Source organism: Triturus cristatus, chromosome 12 (assembly GCF_964204655.1).
Source record: "Triturus cristatus chromosome 12, aTriCri1.1, whole genome shotgun sequence".
Lineage (NCBI taxonomy): Eukaryota > Metazoa > Chordata > Amphibia > Caudata > Salamandridae > Triturus > Triturus cristatus.
Window position 1 is genome coordinate 688,155,130 of NC_140595.1, and position 18,631 is coordinate 688,173,760.

At 44.6% G+C, this 18,631-nt stretch overlaps 1 protein-coding gene across 1 annotated transcript in view; it reads right to left on the reverse strand.

The window, feature by feature from the left end:
* The window catches only part of LOC146780099 (uncharacterized), a 63,410-nt gene extending 47,983 nt beyond the window's left edge, over window positions 1-15,427 (reverse strand). Inside the window, exon 1 of the mRNA XM_085637114.1 lies at window positions 15,388-15,427. Within this exon, the coding sequence (XP_085493240.1) occupies window positions 15,388-15,427 (40 nt within the window). The remainder of the gene's footprint in view (window positions 1-15,387) is intronic.
* Window positions 15,428-18,631: the final 3,204 nt, after the last annotated feature.

The window sequence follows — 18,631 nt, forward strand, 5'->3', positions numbered from 1 at the left end:
ATTTTACCGCATAAATTAAGTCTAGGTAATTTAAATTTACCACATAATTGGCGCCCGAACAGGGACACCTCTCACACCCCACGCGCCGGAGGTGCGTTGCAGACCCGGTCTCCTGCCACAGCCGGACGGACAATTACGCGTACCCGCAGGATTTCCTGTATCTCCCTCAGGCCAACGGGGGTGACTGAGGCTGCGATCAACACCCAGACGAGGCGGTGAGGAGTGCGGAGAATCCCGACCAGAGCCTAGCTGAGAGAGCAAGATCCGAGGTATACAGAGGCCCACCAGATTCCGAAGTTCCGAAGTATCTAAGTCACGAGTCGAGTCCAGTCCAGTTTGGTCTAGTCCAGTCCAGACTTCCGAGGCCTTCCGTTCCGTACTTCCCGGTGAGTACCGTTGCTGGGGACGCATCTAGACGTGCACATTAGTTTGTGCCGGTCAAGACGGGTTTGGGTACACAGACCTGGTCTGCACTGTTTTAGCAGTGTATCTGTACTGTTTAGCAGTACATACAGTATATTTAGTATTATGCAGTTAACTAGTTTTATTCTAATTATTATTGTTCGTTTCTAAAAAGTTTGTGATATGTTTTAAATGTCGTGGTATGAGTGATTGTTCGATCTTCATTATTGTGTTTATTGTAATTATTGTGTTCAAGTCCGAGTAAGAATTAAGTAGCAAGGTTCAAGATGCCGTTATTTTCAAAATTAAGACAGATAAAAACTAGAAAAGGGATACTCGAGGAAGCTGTTCCCATTCCACCTAGGGACACTCCAGGGTACTTTATGTACCATAAACATGGCCTAGATGCCGTATTATATCTTGATCTATGGGTGGACTACACCAAGGATTTAGCAGAGAGTCAGAGATGGCCCGCTACTGGAACATGGGATGCAGATTGCATCATGAGAGTAGAAGAAGTATTATGGAAAAAGAAAGCCAGACAGTCACAGAAAGATGCCATTGAATTATGGCGTAAAGTATCGCATAGGCGCACAGAAAAAGCGCTCAGAAAAGAAGAGAAAAGTAGGGAAGATTCAGAAAGAGCCCGAGAAAACATATTAATTGACGAAGGTATCCGAGTAAAAACAGAACAAGTAGACAGACAACGAAACACTCTTATGAATGGTATGTATCCTCTTCTGGCCGAGGGTTTGCCTAAGGCCACCCTGGAGGTACCAAAAGATCTGCCACCTCCATTACTCCCGATTAAAGTACATCCCAAGACCGCAAAGGACATTTTCCTTTCTTCCTATTTAGATGATACAGCCCCCGAATATGCTAATGGTGCGCAGCAACGCACACCACCTGTTAACGACGCTCAACCCCAAGATCAGCTGCACCCACCTCCGCAGCAACAAACCCCTCCTCACGTTCTAAACATTCCATCTGTTTCTACAGTCCTTCCTGCACCCACACTCTCTACCCTACACCCAACAAATCCTTTTGGACTTGGCACCTCAGGAGGTGCGACAGGAGGTTTTTCCACGCCACCGCCAGCAACCAGATTGACTTATAGGGATTTAGCACACCAACGTACACCCCAAAGAGCTAATGACAATATATTAAATGAGCCTCTTACAGATTGTAGATATGATCCAGTGCCAGGTAAACACGACAGAATGTTGCTATCTTCAGTACGTTTACGACGAGTTGCAAACTATTTAATGACATTACCAGGAATGGTTGAACATCTAGACAAAATATATCGCTTTGTCCAAACAGGGCAAGGTCCTGAAAGTATTGGCGAGGCCATGGAATACCAGAAAGTAGATATGCAGAAATTATTGTTACGCTTTTTCATAAACTGTTTGATCAGAAACAGAGATAGGCCTGAGGTAGATTCAGAGGAAATGCAAGTACTTACCAGATGGGGTCAGAATATAGCAGACGGAAAACATGATAAACAGAAGTATATAGAAGTCATGTGCCGAAAGATCAGAAAAGAAGTAGAACGAATACATGAAAGAAGATTAGAAGCAGATAAAACTGAATCAGAGGAAGAAGAGGAGGAACAGTCAGAAATGAACACAGGACAATTAGAATTATCAGCTAGACAAACGATAGCTTATGTAGGAAAAGGAAGATCTTTTAATAAAACAATACGTCCGATACATCCAGAATGTAACAGAATTTTTCAAACAGTTATCTCAAATCCAAGGACCCCTGAACACTTATTCCAGGCTACTGATAAATTACTTCGAGAACGAAGGGGGTACCATGTGCTCGATTCTATGGATGAACAAGAATTAGCCAGGTCAGCCGTACAATGGGCTGACAGTTCTGAAAAATACAGTGATGATGCACTAGCACATACGTTTCTGAATCTCACCCCAGATGAACAGCGTTTATCTAGTATATACATGATACAACATCTCCTTATATTATATAAAGGCCAACACTCCGATCCTGGTCCCCTACCTGATATACTGATAGAACTACTCCTGAATAAATGGAGAGGTCTAGGTACCGATCTAATTAAAGTAATTCTAGAATATCGACATAGATATAGTGCCTTTTTGTGTCCAGAACATGATCCAGCTCCTTCCATGGAGAGAAAAATGTATTACATTGACAGACAGAATCCCTTACGCGAAGTACACCCAGTTAGAAATTATGATAATACGTTTAGACGCGTGTTTGTGTACACGCCCATAACTAAAATAGAACTATTGGAAATGAAAAAATTAGTGCCCAGCCATGACAAAGATCCAGCAGGTTTTCACCGTGAACTAAAGGACATGTTACTCATGGGTGATTATACCTATCCTGACATTATGAAAATATTGAAAGTATTATTGCCTGCCGGTATTTATGAGAAACTCAAAGAAAAAGAGTGGGAAGTGGGAGACCAAAAGATTGATTGGACAGTATTAGAAAACGAAGAAAATGCCCGAACTGCAGGCGTAGGGCTTGGGGACAAAACAAAAGCATTGCCAGGATTATTAGTACAAGTATTGCCGCGTTTATTAACTACGAAAAAGGAAGACTGGGGAGCAATCTCAGCTTGTAAACAGAAACCCGATGAAGACACTAGTGATTTTTATTCCCGATTTGAAAAATGTTTTGGTATTAATAGCGGCCTGAAAGCAAGTAGCGATTCATATCCACATCTTTTTGTAACAAAATTAGTCGAGAATTCCCTGCCACAGGTTAAAAATAGAGTATTGAAAGTTGAGAGCACTTGGCAAGCTAACACTCCTTCACAGATGTTACAAATGTTACAGTACCACCAGAATAGAATTAGAGAAGAACAAGAACACGAACAAAGACGTATGAAAGACACGAAAATGAAAATGCTCGTCGCTCAGTCAGTTCCAGATGACGGTCATAAAAAGGGTACGACACAGTCCAGTAATTCAGCGGTTCCCGTTAAAGGGACATGCAACTATTGTAAACAGCCAGGTCATTATATAAACAATTGTGCAGTTCTGAAACATAATATCTCTACGGGTAAAACCAAGGAGAGACCACATCTGCCTAGACAGGATCAGATCCAACAACAAGCACCTCAACATGTACAGCCTATGCCGGTTCCACAACAGACCGTAGTGGTACCACAGCCACAGCCTATTGCCGCAACACAAAACACGACGCAACAGATGTACCAGTATGCACAAAATGACTATCCAGATTATCAGCGCTACACATGAAATAGCCTAGAGAGGGAAGTTGGCTTACCCCTTATTGAGGTTCCTGTAGATCAAGAGGGTCCTTATGTACAGAGTCAAGTATTAGGGAAAGACAGAAAGTTTCTACTTGATACAGGGGCAAGCAGAACAACTATAAGTCACGACGAAGTCCCAGGGGCACCCCTCTCAGGCTCACAAAATATTTCCCTTGGTTTCTCAGGAAAGCCTACTATTAACGAAGTATCGCAACCGCTTGCATTTACAGTTGGTCCATTGACACGGACTACAGATCTATTGCTTACAAAATCATGCCCAGAAAACTTGTTAGGTATTAAAACATTGAAAGCTCTAGGAGCCATAATATGTTGTTCTCCGGACGGAGTACGACTATTTTTGCGTGACTTTAAAGGTCACTACGTGTCAAGAGACATGGATCACCGGTTACAGAAACTACCTGCACATTTATGGGCAAAAGGCCCCACTGATGTAGGTTGTATGCACATTACACCATATCGAGTCACACTGAAAGCAGGAGTGGTATTACCACGAATGCGACAATACAAGTTACCTCCAGATGCTGTAGTGGCTTTACTGCAAATCATTGACGAGCTCATTGCACAAGGAGTGGTTGTAGAAACCGACTCCAATGTATGTAATTCTCCGATCATTCCGATTCTTAAACGAACTGATCCAAAAGCACCCCCAGTATATCGATTAGTTATTGATCTGCGCGAATTGAATAAATGCATTGTACCACAATATCCCGTGGTCCCAGATATCTCTTCATTACTGACAGCTATTGATTCAGAAGCAACGTTCTTTACTGTAATTGACCTCAAGAACGCCTTCTTTAGCGTCCCAATTGATCCGGAAAGCCAATATTTGTTCGGATTTAGTTTAAATGGACGAAGCTTTAAATTCGCACGCGCACCTCAAGGATTTACAGAAAGTCCTAGCATCTACAGCCAAGCACTGAAAAGACAACTTGACAGTATCCACATGCCAGTTAACACTGCACTGCTTCAGTATGTCGATGATCTGCTGATCACCGCCCGAAGCGAACCCGAATGTGAAAAAGCATCACTGACGGTTTTACATTTTCTAGCCGACAAGGGGCACAAGGTGTCCCCTTCGAAGCTGCAATTCTGTGCCCAGCAAGTTGTGTACCTAGGGCACTTGCTGTCCAAATGGGGGAGACAGCTCACACCTGACCGCATCCAGTTAATTGTAAACATGCCACCACCCAAGACACAAAAGGAGGTACGGGCCTTCATAGGCCTCACTTCGTACTGTAGGCAGTGGATCCCCCAATATGCATTTCTAGCAAAACCACTCATTCAGTTGACAACCCAGGAGGCAGCGACATCGACTGTCCTCCCTTGGACTCCAGAACATACACAAGCTTTTGAAGACTTAAAGAAAGGTTTATGCCAAGCACCTGTTTTAGCGACACCATGTTTCAGTAAGCCTTTTACACTCTTTGTTACAGAACGTGAAGGTACTGCTTTGTCAGTACTCACTCAGGAACAAGCAGGATCACACAAGCCATGTGCTTACTTTTCTAGCACATTAGATCCCGTAGCTCAAGCTCTTCCTGCGTGCCTGAAATCAGTTGCAGCAACAGCTCTAGCGATCAGACAAAGCGATTTCTTAGTATTAGGACATCAATTGACAGTACAAGTACCACACGCAGTAGAGGTTCTCTTGAACCGGACACAAACACAACACTTGACTATAGCACGACTGACAGGTTACGAACTAACATTGTTTCAGCCACACATAGAAATCAGACGTTGCAGTACATTAAATCCTGCCACTCTTTTGCCATTAAGTGGAACAGACCCACTGGCACATGATTGTATCGAAGTCATTACTATTACGACAAAACCCAGACAAGACTTGACAGATGTCCCATTACCAGACCCAGACCTGACACTTTATGTGGATGGTTCATGTATGAGAACAAGTATAGGAGAGTTAGTGGCCGCTTATGCAGTCACGACAGACACCGAAGTCATTGAAACAAATTGTATTGACACATTATCAGCTCAAGCAGCAGAGCTTATTGCTCTGACACAAGCCTGTATTCAAGCCAAGAATAGAAAGGTTAACATATACACAGATTCACGTTATGCATTCGGAGTTGTACACGACTTCGGAGTCCTTTGGCGAGAGAGAGGTTATTTGACTTCTCACGGTGCCAACATTCAACACGGTCCCCTCATTCAAGCTCTGTTAGACGCAATACATCTACCTACTTCAATATCTATCATGAAGTGCAAAGCCCATACAAAAGTCACCGATATTATTTCCCAGGGTAACGACCTAGCAGACCGAACAGCTAAGCAAACAGCACAGAATAGGACTCACGCAACTGACTTGACAAAGACAATAGTTCAGACGCCGACACACTGCATGACAGTTAGGGATCCCGCCCTTGATGTAATTGACATACAGACACATGCTACACCAGAGGAAATAAAGAAATGGACTGAATTAGGAGGGATCCAAACAGATCAGGGATGGATGACGAAGGGAAAATCTATATGGTTTCTCCCCGACTCAATGGTTCAAGTTATCATTAACACAATACATAGTCCAGCACATTTAGGAGAAAAAGCTATGTTAGACAGTATTCAACACATTTGGTTCAACAAACACTTACGAGCTGCAGCCAAACAGAAAGTCCGAACTTGTATGATTTGTTGTCAGTTCAATCCAGGTAAAGGCGTACCTGTAGAGCAGGGTGGATTTCAACCTCCCGATCACCCTTTTGAAGTCCTCCAGATGGATTATATCCAGATGGATTATATCCAGATGGAACGATGTCGAGGATTCAAATATGTCCTCGTAGTTGTATGCGCTCTTTCCCGTTGGACAGAGGCATATCCCGTCTCAGATTACACTGCCCCGACTACTGCCAAACAATTAGTTCGTGAATTCTTCCCACGGTATGGTTTGCCCCGTATCGTGTACTCAGATAATGGCCAGCCGTTCTCATCCGAGCTAATGAAACACATTTCACTCTTGTTAGGCTATCAATGGAAATTCCACTGTGTCCGACATCCCGAGGCAGCAGGTCTCGTGGAACGCCATAATCAGACCCTGAAAATACGACTTTCTAAAATCTGTAGAGAGAAAGGCGTCGACTGGATAGTAGCCTTACCAGTTGCACTCTTTTACATGAGAATGGTAGCACATTCTCGCACAGGGCTATCCCCGTACGAGGTGGTCTTCGGTAGGCCACCAAATATGTGGGGGACGCCTATACCTCGTAAAATCACTGATGTTGATTGTAATATGCTGACAGATTACCTTGCTTCCTTGATGTCTGCACTACAATCTTGCCGTTCACAGGTAGCTGCAGCCTTTCCCGACAACACCGAGGTAAAGCCCCATGAAGTGGTTCCTGGAGACCTTGTTTTCATCAGAAACTTCGACAGGAGGAGCCCGCTGGAGCCTCGCTGGCAAACACCAAAGCTGGTACTTCTAACCACGAGGACAGCAGTGAAGGTCGAGGGTCGCAAGGGTTGGTTACACTCGAGCCATATCAAGAAATTTCATGGACTACCATCTGATGTGAACTCTCAGCCCTGCCCCCTTCCAGAGACTGATTCAAAACTCCCCCTGGTTGAAAAGACCGAATCTCAAAACTATAAACTGAAACTAAGGTCTAGCAAGTCAGACAATTCGATTGTTTAAGTCCTCTCCAAGGTGAATCGGTTGAATTAAGTCTTTGACATGTATCCTCTAGACCGAATTAGAGAGAGAAATAGACAGAAACAGCTCAAGAAATATGCATACTGTAAATCACTTCATAGTCACTGTATAGTGACATTGTTGATTATGTTTTTTCTAAGTCTTTTTATTTTTGCTGCAAGTATACTGTTGCACATGTACTATCCTATTTTCAAGCGTGCTCATTCTGTTTACAATGTTACTGCCGAACATTCTTTTAGTGAACTACCTCCACATGAGTTGTCCTATAGATTTGCGCTGCGCAACAACACATTCATTAGTATGTTACATCATTCCCATCAGACCAGCAATGCTACAAATTGTTGGATATGTGGCCGACTTCCTCCCTATCAGAAATACAAAGGAGTTCTGCCTCTCTTTCCGTACCCGTTCACACACAATGGTTCCTGTGGAGCATGGTTTAGTTTGATTAACTCTTTAGATTCAAACACTGTAGTTTACCAGAGCAACTGGGTATGGGGAAACCTGAACTTAGTTTTGCTTAAAGCCTGTTATTCTAACAAGGAGGGACTTCCCAAAAGAACAGGAACTGATCTAGAAAATGAAGTATATGGATTAGGTAATTTTACACTTAACCTCATGATTCTGAATGTTGAATCTGAAGCTGCACTAGTCTTGCCTGCTATGTCAGTATTACCAGTCAAAGGTGAATTCTGTGTAAGAAAGAATGGTTCAGTACACCTGGGTCATAGTAAATGTATTACTGTGATCGAATTCAGTGATAAAGGCAAGTCTACATTTAGAGCTTCCCGTCATTCCTACTTCATATGTGGTCATACCGCATATATACGCCTACCCCTAGACTGGGATGGTACCTGTTACATTGCATTCCTTCTGCTCCCTGTTTTTCTAGCCCCTCCTGATTATCATAGAAATACCAATCTAGTACACCATAGACCCCAGAGAGATATCCCGATTGTTGACTACACTGAAACAGCATGGGAACAATATACAGACTTCAATAAAGGTCTCTTTCCTTACATAGGTGTTGTCTCAAATAGCAAACTGATACGTAGATTAACCAGAACCCTTGAAGCAGTAGTGAATGAAACTACTTCCGCCCTAGGCAACTTAACAGAGGAGCAGTCTGCGATGCGGATTGTTGTTCTCCAAAATCGTCTTGTCCTTGACGTCATCCTAGCCGATAGGGGCGGAGCCTGTAGAGTCATCGGATCAAGTTGCTGTGTTTTCATCCCAGAAAACGCGCCATCCGTATATAAAGCCATAACTCGTCTTCACAAGATTGCAAACCAGATACATCAGAATCCAGGCACCTGGACATGGTCCGGTTGGTTCTGGAGCGTGTTGTCAGCCTGGGGATGGAAAGTCCTATCCTTCCTAGGTATTGGCCTTCTCATAGTATTCAGTTGTTGCCTGTGTCTACAATGTGGACCAGCGATTTGCGGCCTGTGTGCCACATCGTGTATTCCACGTTCAAGTTTTCATTCAAGATCCCGGAAGAAGAAAGAAGAGCAAATGATGTTACATGAACAGATTGATGGATTCCTGAAGATCGATATTTCATGAAGGGTCCGTAGGGGACAAGGAGGGAATGAGGAAATATGAATTTTTATGATCAATTGTGTCCCCTATCTAGACCCCAAAGGCTCCATGTACATGCTACAAGTACATGTATGTTCCCTCCACTTCAAGCTATGAAGACGCAAATACAATTGTGTCCAACGTTAATATGTCCTCTTTCAGATCTGCCATGAATGGGTCAGATATTCCGTTCCTAAGTATGCCTTGCCACCGTCTTTATATGGTATACTTTTCACGTTTTCCAGCTCTGGCAAGGTAGGCCCTGAATTCTGCCATCGAGCTTTTCCTGCTTCTGCCTCTGAATGCTCCAGCCTGGACCTGTATCTGTATCTATGAACTTTGTCTTACTTCCTCCGCGGCTAACGGTGCCTAGCCCGGCCTGTTGCCTGCCAAAAACTGTATTCAGCCTTCAAGTTATCTGCTCCGCTCCTCACCCAATACATTCCTGTCTAGTAGCTTAGGTAAACATCCCTCCAGCTGCAGAGCAAAGGGCCCGGCCTTACTGTCTCCGTGCAAGTAATTCATGACTTTCGTTACCATGGTAGGCCCATGCCCCCTCGCATCTCATGTAGACACTTAGACGCTTGTACACGCACTAGCAGTCAGTATAGAATAGGCTCTGTCCGAAAAGACCTTTCCTTCCAGATAATATAGTTCCTTAAACACAAGATATTAGATACGATTTGGGACTAGGTTGTCCTGACATCCCAGACTTCTGTCTCCTCATGTAGGGCTAAAAGTCAAGTTCCCTTCACCCTCTAGTTACACGTCAATCACACGTCATGCGGCTGCGCGCGCATCTCTGCCATGTATTTCTGCTGACTTTGCAGGATTCTTTTATGGATCCACCCACTTGTGTCATCATCATAATGACGTTTCTAGTATACGCCTTTATGCACGCCTATTGTAACGCCTTTTTAATTACGTATGTGTATTCTTATCTCTCTTCTCAACTGTAACGCCTTCTGCATATGTCTTTACTGTAATGCATTTTTCATATAAATATGACAACCTGTCAATAATGTATTGCTGATCCCTTCCTGAACCTTCGTGGTGACGGAACTCGATTGCCTGGTTCGAACCATCATCATTCCTTTGTAAGGAATAAATTCCCTTTTATAACCTCAAATACCACGGATTCTGCCTCTTATTTTTACTGAGTTATTCTTACTGAATTTTACCGCATAAATTAAGTCTAGGTAATTTAAATTTACCACACTACAAGGAAATGTACTTTTACACTTTTGAGTAACTTGACTTCTTTTGGCTATTCACCATTTATGAGTGTAAAGTTATACAAAGTTGGAGCCATACATGTTCTAACCCCCTGAAATAGCCGGTTGAATTACTAAAAACATCATGTACCATAAATTTACTGCTGATAGTGACTTTATGATTGTATTTGATGTTCCCCACAGTTGGTGCAGACTCTGCAATATGGTTAGCGGGCTACCAAAGGTAAAGTACAGGGAAAAGCGTAAATCTTAAACTTTAAATAAATAGAAACAATAATTTATATGGTAATTATTAAAGTTATTTAATCATAATTATTGATTTCAAATGTAGAATGTAGAACAGTTACAGCTTTAATAACATAATTTCAAATTAAACATTTATTTATTTACAATACAGTATATTAAAATACTTTATTTTTCCTGAAGTTTAAATTTATGAAGCAAATTCTCACTTAAAGTTATAAAAATTATCTTTTATGTATAAAAATAATGTGCACATGTAATTAAAATTAATGAAATTCTTTTAAATAAAAATTAATATAAGAATAATTTTGAATATTAAAAAGGTTCTTTACATATTTTTAAATTAACTGATGCATAGATCATTTGTTAACCATTACATTATATTAATTTATATTTTGAAATTCATTACATTTAACCTTAATTCCTATAGAGTTTTATTTTAAGTCCCAACCTCCAATATTTTCTTAGGGGGGGGGGGGTGTTGCAGTACCAGTGGTGAGTCATATGTGTTGCTGGGCTTATTGCTTTGGGTCTTTTTTAGCTGCAGTGACTTTAGAAGTGAAGTTTGTGAATACAATAGTGTACTCTTTTGGGGTGGGTGCATATCCCTCCCTAAACCCCTCCACCTAGTTGCAAATATTCTCAATTTTCCAGCCACTCCCTTCTGTCTCTCTCACATTTACTAATAAAATGTATAATTATGTGTACGGAGGTCTTCGCAGTCGGGGCAGAGATTTCCAAACAAAAAAGACAGGAGAGACAGGGGTGCAGACATCCGCATGTAAGTATGTGAATAGCATTGGGTATTACATTAGTAGTCCTATTGTAGTACTACTAAACATACTCCAAAATTCAGTTTGACAATTGGCCTGTTAGATTTTAACCCCTCATGTGCGTGCGTCGGCAAACGGCCGTCGTGAGCACTACCTCGGTAGTGCTGCGCACGTCCATTGGCCGACGCGGCCCCGCCCGCGCAGTAAATCACCCGCACCGCGGCGGAATTTACGCCTCGGTTAATGGGTTAAGTTACATGTCAACCATTGTATTTTTGCGAGGCAATTCTGATACATAGTTGCTGGAGCAGGGAATTGCTGTTTCGATGTTGGAATCAACCTAACTTCTAATTCTGAGAAGTTGCGAAATGGCATCTTCCAATCATAGAAGAATTCTTGCTCTACATTCATGGAACCATATGAACATGTACCTGTTCATCTTTTTAGGAGTCTACCACTACAAATATGAACTCGTATTTGCACTTTGTAAGCTTTCACACGCAGCCTTCCATCACGATAATGAACTTTATTTTGCACATTGCTTGGTTTCACAAATAGTCAACGATCAAGATTGTTAACTCGTATTTTGCACATCCTTAGCTTTTTTTAAGGGGTCCTCCATCAGGTTTATGAATTCTGTTTTGCACTTGGCTTTCCATAAGGACATATCCATTAAGATTGAGAATTCAAAATTCTCTTACATCGCTTTTATAGACAAGCCAGCGATCTTGCGTTTGACATAAATAAGCATTTTCATATTATAGTTATCAACCATTTCATTGAATACAATTAGAACTTCAAAAGGCTATTGCTTAATATTGAAGGGAGATCTTTAGCACACCTGATATAATAAATTCTGACAGCCTCATTAAAACATACTGTTATGAAAGTGGGCAAATATATGGAGTGGTTGTGCTTCCTCAGAAATCCCTATTGGCTCCGGCAGGTTTGTTTAAAAAACCTTAGTTCCACCGTGGGTAGCTGTGGCAGGTTAACGCATTCCCAAAGAGTTCACAGAGTTTTTGCTACTCCATGCTCTGCTTGGAGTGCGAAGTTTGACAAAAACTCCGCTCCACTGCGTAGCGGAGTTTGCCAGCTACCCTTGAACTAAGCGACTCTACTTTCTTCTACTTTCATTAATTAGGATATTTGAGACGAGTTTGCACAAATAGCTCTACACAGAAATATCTCGGACAACCAAATCTGTAGAAGGTGTCCACACTAGGAGCAGCTATGCAGATTTCTTGGTGTGATATCCACGGCGCCTGACTTTTGTGAGAGCCACATTATATTGGAGTTTGTTGCAGCACAGTGGCATCACATTGAAAGGTTCATACATACTCAGGTGAATATTGGGTTGACGCCCCTGTCCTAGCTACAGATCTCCATCCAGGGCATTCCAGGCAGGGGCAGTGACAGAGACTAGCAGGGCACAAGTCCTAAAAAAAGAAGTGGGGGGACGCTGACGTCACGACAGGAAGTTTGCACACATCTCAGCAGCATGGCACAGACATGCTGTTTGCATGAATCACTGCAGCTTTCATGCACATCGGCACCTCGCACACACACACACCACACACTTGCAGCATGCACACACATGCATGCTGCTCACACACACCTTGGCAGCTGGCACACAGCTCATATGGCCTGGCACTACCTATACCCCCTCCTCCTTTTGTCAAGACCCACATAATATCAAGGACAAAAACTTAGTTGGAAAAGCGGGGTCGTAGATAACCCCCGGCCGTATTTATTAACAAACAATTTAACATTTAATCATACAATACTTACAAATTTACGCAGAAAATCATACAATTGACATTGATTACATTTGATATGTACAGATGTCAGATGGCTATCCTTAACTTAACTCTAATACAAGTTATTCCTATCCGAATCTAAGCATAACATCATCCATAATCATAATGGCAATTATTTTTCTGCGTATCCATGCTTGAGCCTACAGCAAGGTCGATAACTGGTGTCAGATCCTTACCAATTAAGCCCACCCTCCCGCCGGAGTGCACATGCGCAGAGGGCCCGTTCACCGTGAGGGTACTTCCCCCCTTGATTACCCCGTACGCTCTATATACTATCTCCATAAGGGGCCCTTGCAGTTCTGCGCCCTTTACTGGCGCCATTGTGCAAGTGCGGGGTGGCCAACCAGCCTAGGAAGAGCGTAACTCCCCCCTCCCCCACACCCGTCCAGCCAAAAAGGCTGTAACTGCCCCTGGAATTCTAGGAGGGACGATTTGTCCCTCCCCCTTGGGCGACCCCATTCAAGAATGGCGCCGCCCCCTAAGGACCTTACATTTACTGCTCACCAATTATAACCTTACCGCCACAGGCCAGCATAGTTGCCTGACTATCTGGCCCACCCCCCACTACGCTAAACTTGGAGGTCATGCCCTGCTTCTCAGGCCCACCAACCATGCCAGCAAATTCTCTGAGAGGATGGCATTACCTACCCTTGATAAGTGGACCCCGTCTTTTAAGAAGCACGGATCCCCCCGATGCACCCGTGGGCAATCATCTGTAACTGAGGAGACCTAAACAACCTCTCTATCTTGTTATTGATCCTTCTTACATTGGGGTTCAGTGCCCTCACAGACTCCCCGCCCCTCCATTGACATCTAGGTATCATTTGTGACCATGCTATGGTGCATCGCTGGCATGTTTTTGCTAGCCAACCCACCTCTGTTATTATGGATTCCACTAGCCCTCTTCTACCCAGATTCACCAGATCATTCCCTCCTAGGTGTAAGATAATGATATTCAGGCGGGTACCCCTTTTGCTCAATAAGTCCCCTATAAAGCCCCTGCACTGACTCAAACAAAGACCGCCTCTCCCATGGAATGAGACCATGAAACTAGCCTGCTCCACTCTGTATATGTAGTTACCTGAAAAGAAAAATGCCCTCAAACGTTTCACATATGAATGGCCTATAATCCAAACCACCTGTGTTCCCGCGTCTGTAAGAGGTGCATGTCCTTGCTTCGCTAGTTGTTGATGATCCGACGCCAGTTTCCCCCTGCGTGACAGGTTCGAGAAACGGTAAAGATAAGCAGAAAAGACACGCATCAGTACAGTGTACACGGCCCACTTACAACATGTGCAGCCGCACATAGCGTTTGTAACAATTGGAGGACCATCTCCCAATTCTTTTGACATTGCTGCTGGGTAAGCCCCTTGCTGTTGCCTCTGTGGCAGCCCCTATTCTAAAAGAATGAGTTCCAAAGCAACTAGGATCTAAACATGCCTGCTAAACTGCCATATCCATGACCCTCTTAAACTGAAACCGGGTAAGAGGTGTACCATCTGCATGGATTAATAGTGCCCCACCCCTTGTAGAAGGTCTATGCTGCAAAAATGCTTCAAATTGTGCTACGGGTCAGCACGGATTGGCATGTGCCCGATGTAGAACTAACCCCTCACCGCAGGCATCCTGGTCAGTTTTGGACTTTTTAATGGATATCAATAAGGCATCGCCATGTACCTTTGTATGGTCTAACTGCAAACCCCCTTGCATATCCTGTTTATTCTGGGCCACCGATTCCCCATTGCGAAATGTGCCATAAAAGGCTATTGAAAAAGCCACCCTAAATAATAAAGCTTCCCCTTTGGTGTTGCAGCCAGCGTCAAGTGTCCCCAGTAAGGCTGCTAGCAGCTCCACTCCTATTGGACGTCTCGAGTCCGGTGCTGTTCCCTGGATGCGCTGCCAACCCTTTAAAGCATTCCTGACTGTGAAGCTATCGGTGGGATCCCCCTTGTCCCTGGTTCGGGCAAAGAAAGATATTGCTGCCACGTGGCGCCTGGCTGCTGCCACTGAGCGCCCCTCTTCATGTAGAACACCTAAGTAACATAGCAGTGCCCCTGTGTCATGCCATTCTTCTGTCCAATCCTTTCCCAAGAATGCACAATATGCCCAAAACGCCCCTTCATAGGCTTTCCTGGTCCTGGGAGCCTGGCTAGCTGCCACGAGGTTCGGTAGTTGGGGGCACCAATCAGCCAAAGTACTTCTGGGAAGGGTGTAGGGTTCGCTTCTGCAGAGGGGAGGTGTGTTCTGAAGACCTGCATCTTGAAGCGAGAGAGTGCATCAGCAGCATTATTTAACACACCTGGCACATGTTTAGCCTTAAACAGTATGTTCTCTTTCATACACATCAGAACCATCTCTTTCAACAGGTGGAGGATCATCTTACATCTCGCTGCTTGCTGCTTGATGCATTCCACCACAGTCATGTTGTCAGACCAAAATACTACAGATTGGTTACGCAGTCTGTCAGGCCATACTGTTAAGGCCACCCAGATAGGGAACAATTCTAAGAAGCCAATGTTAGCCGTTAATCCATTCTGCACCCATTCATCTGGCCAATGGTGCACCACCCACTCATTGTCAAGTATGGCACCAAATCCCACACTACCAGCGTCAGTCCATAAACCTAACTCTGCAGAGGTGGTGGGTGGACAAGGCCAGACCACCCTGCCGTTGAAGTCCTGCAGGAATGCCATCCAAATCCGCATGTCCTGCCTAACCTCAGCCGACAGCCTGGTGTGATGGTGCTTTTCTATAATCCCGGTCATGGCCTGGGCGATGGAGCAGAAGAATGGTCATGCCATTGGAATCACTCTGAGGGCGAAGTTCAACTGTCCTACTGTTTGCTGCAACTGATGCAAGGTAACCTTATCCTTGGCTAGGCATTGCTGTAAAGCTGTCCTGAATTTTTTAATCTTGTCTTCCGGCAAACGGAAACACCCTTGGACTGAATCTAACTCAATACCTAAGAATTCTATCGTTGTAGTTGGTCCAACTGTCTTTCCCGGCGCCAGGGGAACCCCAAAAGCCTGCATGAGTGTGCAGAATTCTTGCAGTGCCCACGCACACTTCTGAGAGCCCGCTGACCCCAGGATAAGAAAGTCATCTAGATAGTGCATGACAAACTGATGCCCAGTCACACGTCTAAAAACCCATTCCAAAAATGAACTGAATTTTTCAAAATAGGCGCAGAAGACCGAGCTACCCATGGGCATATACATATCCATGTAGAATTTCTCTTGAAACTTAAATCCCAGCAAGTGAAAGTCCTCTGGGTGAACCGGTAACAAACGAAAAGCTGAGTCAATATCAGATTTTGCCAGCAAAGCGCCAGGGCCCAGCCCCCTAATCATTTCCACCGCCTGGTCAAATGACGCGTATTTCACACTACAAATCTCATCACTGATGGCGTCGTTCAGTGAGTTGCCCCTAGGTGCAGATGGATTATGAATCAACCCGAACTCGCCCTCTTCTTTTTTGGGGACCACCCCCAAAGGAGAACAAACAAAATTATGCACCGGGATCTGATCAAACGGGCCCATTATTCTGCTGAGGCGTAATTCTTTAGCAATCTTAGTTGCCGCCACGCCTGGATTGCTCCTTATTGACAATTGATTTTTGCATTCTGGTGTTCCAACATAATCAGGCGCAGGGATCCTAAACCCATATGTGAAACCCTCTTGCAGAGCCCTAGCAGTGGAATGACAGGGGTATTTGTTTAGCCACGGGGTCATAGCTGTTATGTCAATGGGTGAGTGTGTAACTTGGTGTACCCTACAATCATTCCTGCTTTCTCTTGCCTTTATCCCTTGATTTTTTGAGACACTTGGACTCTGGGTGTGAAGGGTTAGCGCAGATAGAGCAGGCATGTTTGAACTTACATGTGCCTGGTGCCCTAGTGCATGTCCTCCTATTAAAATCCCAACAAGTCCCTTTCTGCCCTCCCCCCACCCCCTGAGCTATGGGTAGGGCCTGTGTTCTGGGCAGGCCAAAAGGGCTGATAAGGATGAAATGCTGGGGCTGTCTGTCCTCTGTTATTAGCTTGCGCTGTACTAAACTGATGATTGGACTGTGGTGCTCCAAACTGACCCAACCAAGAGATCATATCGACCTGGTTCCAGGAGAGTGTAGGGTGAGATGACTTAGCCCTCCTGAAGTCTATGTCATACTGCTTCCAACCCCCTCCCTCATATTTGTCATGAGCCATAGTAATGCGGTTCTGGTAACATGCTATCTCTGCCTGTATGTTAGGAAAACGTTCAGCCATTACTGTCATGAATACTGAAAAACCCCTGATCCAGTTGTTCAAGTTCTCCTCCACCCTGAATCTTAACAACTCACTTGCCCATTCTTTCGGGAGCATCCAGTCCTTCTGTTTCTTAGCTTCCTCTCTTTCTCTTTCATCAACTAGCAAAGAAAACATGCTAACATAGCTGCCTGCCAAAAATGAGTTCTTTTAACTCACGTGACCGTGACACATGCCTAGCCACGTTCTCCCTCCCGGTACGAGACTCTCTCACGCCCAGCATTGGCAGCGTCCCCTGCTTACCTGCTGCGGTCACTCCTGCAGATTCTGTCAGCTTCTCCTTCACCTGGCTGACCACCGGTACTTCCTTGTTGACGTCCAGTGTTGTAACCCCATTGTTTGGGTTGGGTTGGGAAGAGAAGGAGTAACCTGCCCTGTCCCTAGTGGCCCCCCAGGTGTTATCACAAACTGGGCAATCAACTTCCTTGCTTCAGCCTCTGGGTTCCCCTGCATTTCTTTCACCCCTACTGTTGGCAACAAAATCCCTGCTCTCCGCAACCAAGGTAAAACCGCCGCTAAATGCGCCACCAAATCTGATGGGACCGGATTAGTGCCTGCTGGGTTATCTTTTGGGACCCCACCCTCAAGCACCCCTGTGACCTGTGGCTTAATGCCCACTGGGACCACTCCCGCTGGGACGACTGTTATCGGGGCTCTCAATGGTTCCCCCAAAGGTACTACCTCCACTGGAATTGTCGGGACCGGGGCACTCAAAGGGACTCTCCCCAGTGGAACCACTCCTGATGGTCCAAGGACCTCCCAATCTTTGGGCTGAGACACCAGAGCTGTGGCTTTCGTCTTAGTCACCCCTTTTTTGGGCCTAACCCGCTTAGGCAGGGGATCTAATTCCCCTCTGGGCTTGGGGGGTACTATGGTGTGCCTCGGCCTTTCCAATTTCCCCTCCTGACCTCCCACCCTCTCCCTGAGATCTGCCAGGTTTTGCCCCAATCTATCTACCTTCTTCCATCTCTTGTCCATGGTAACCACTTTTCACATCATTGTCTCCATCATGTACTCCATGCGAGAGCGCTTATCACCCCGTTTAATTTTACTTGCCATTGCCACTTACATTCCTGCCAAATGCTTCGACCCTACCTAGACTAACACGTGTTTACAATGCTAGCCCTGTTTACCTACTTAACTTTGTACTCAATGTAACTATGTTCCCCACTTGCTTCACGACCTGGTACAACAGTCCAGGCTCTTACCTTTTGTTGTAGGTACACCACAGGCCACAAGCACCCATGCAACCAGAGCCGCGCCACACCAGTTAATCCGGTGGGTTAGGGGAGTAATCGCAGCCTGTGCGGCTCACAGAAGCAGT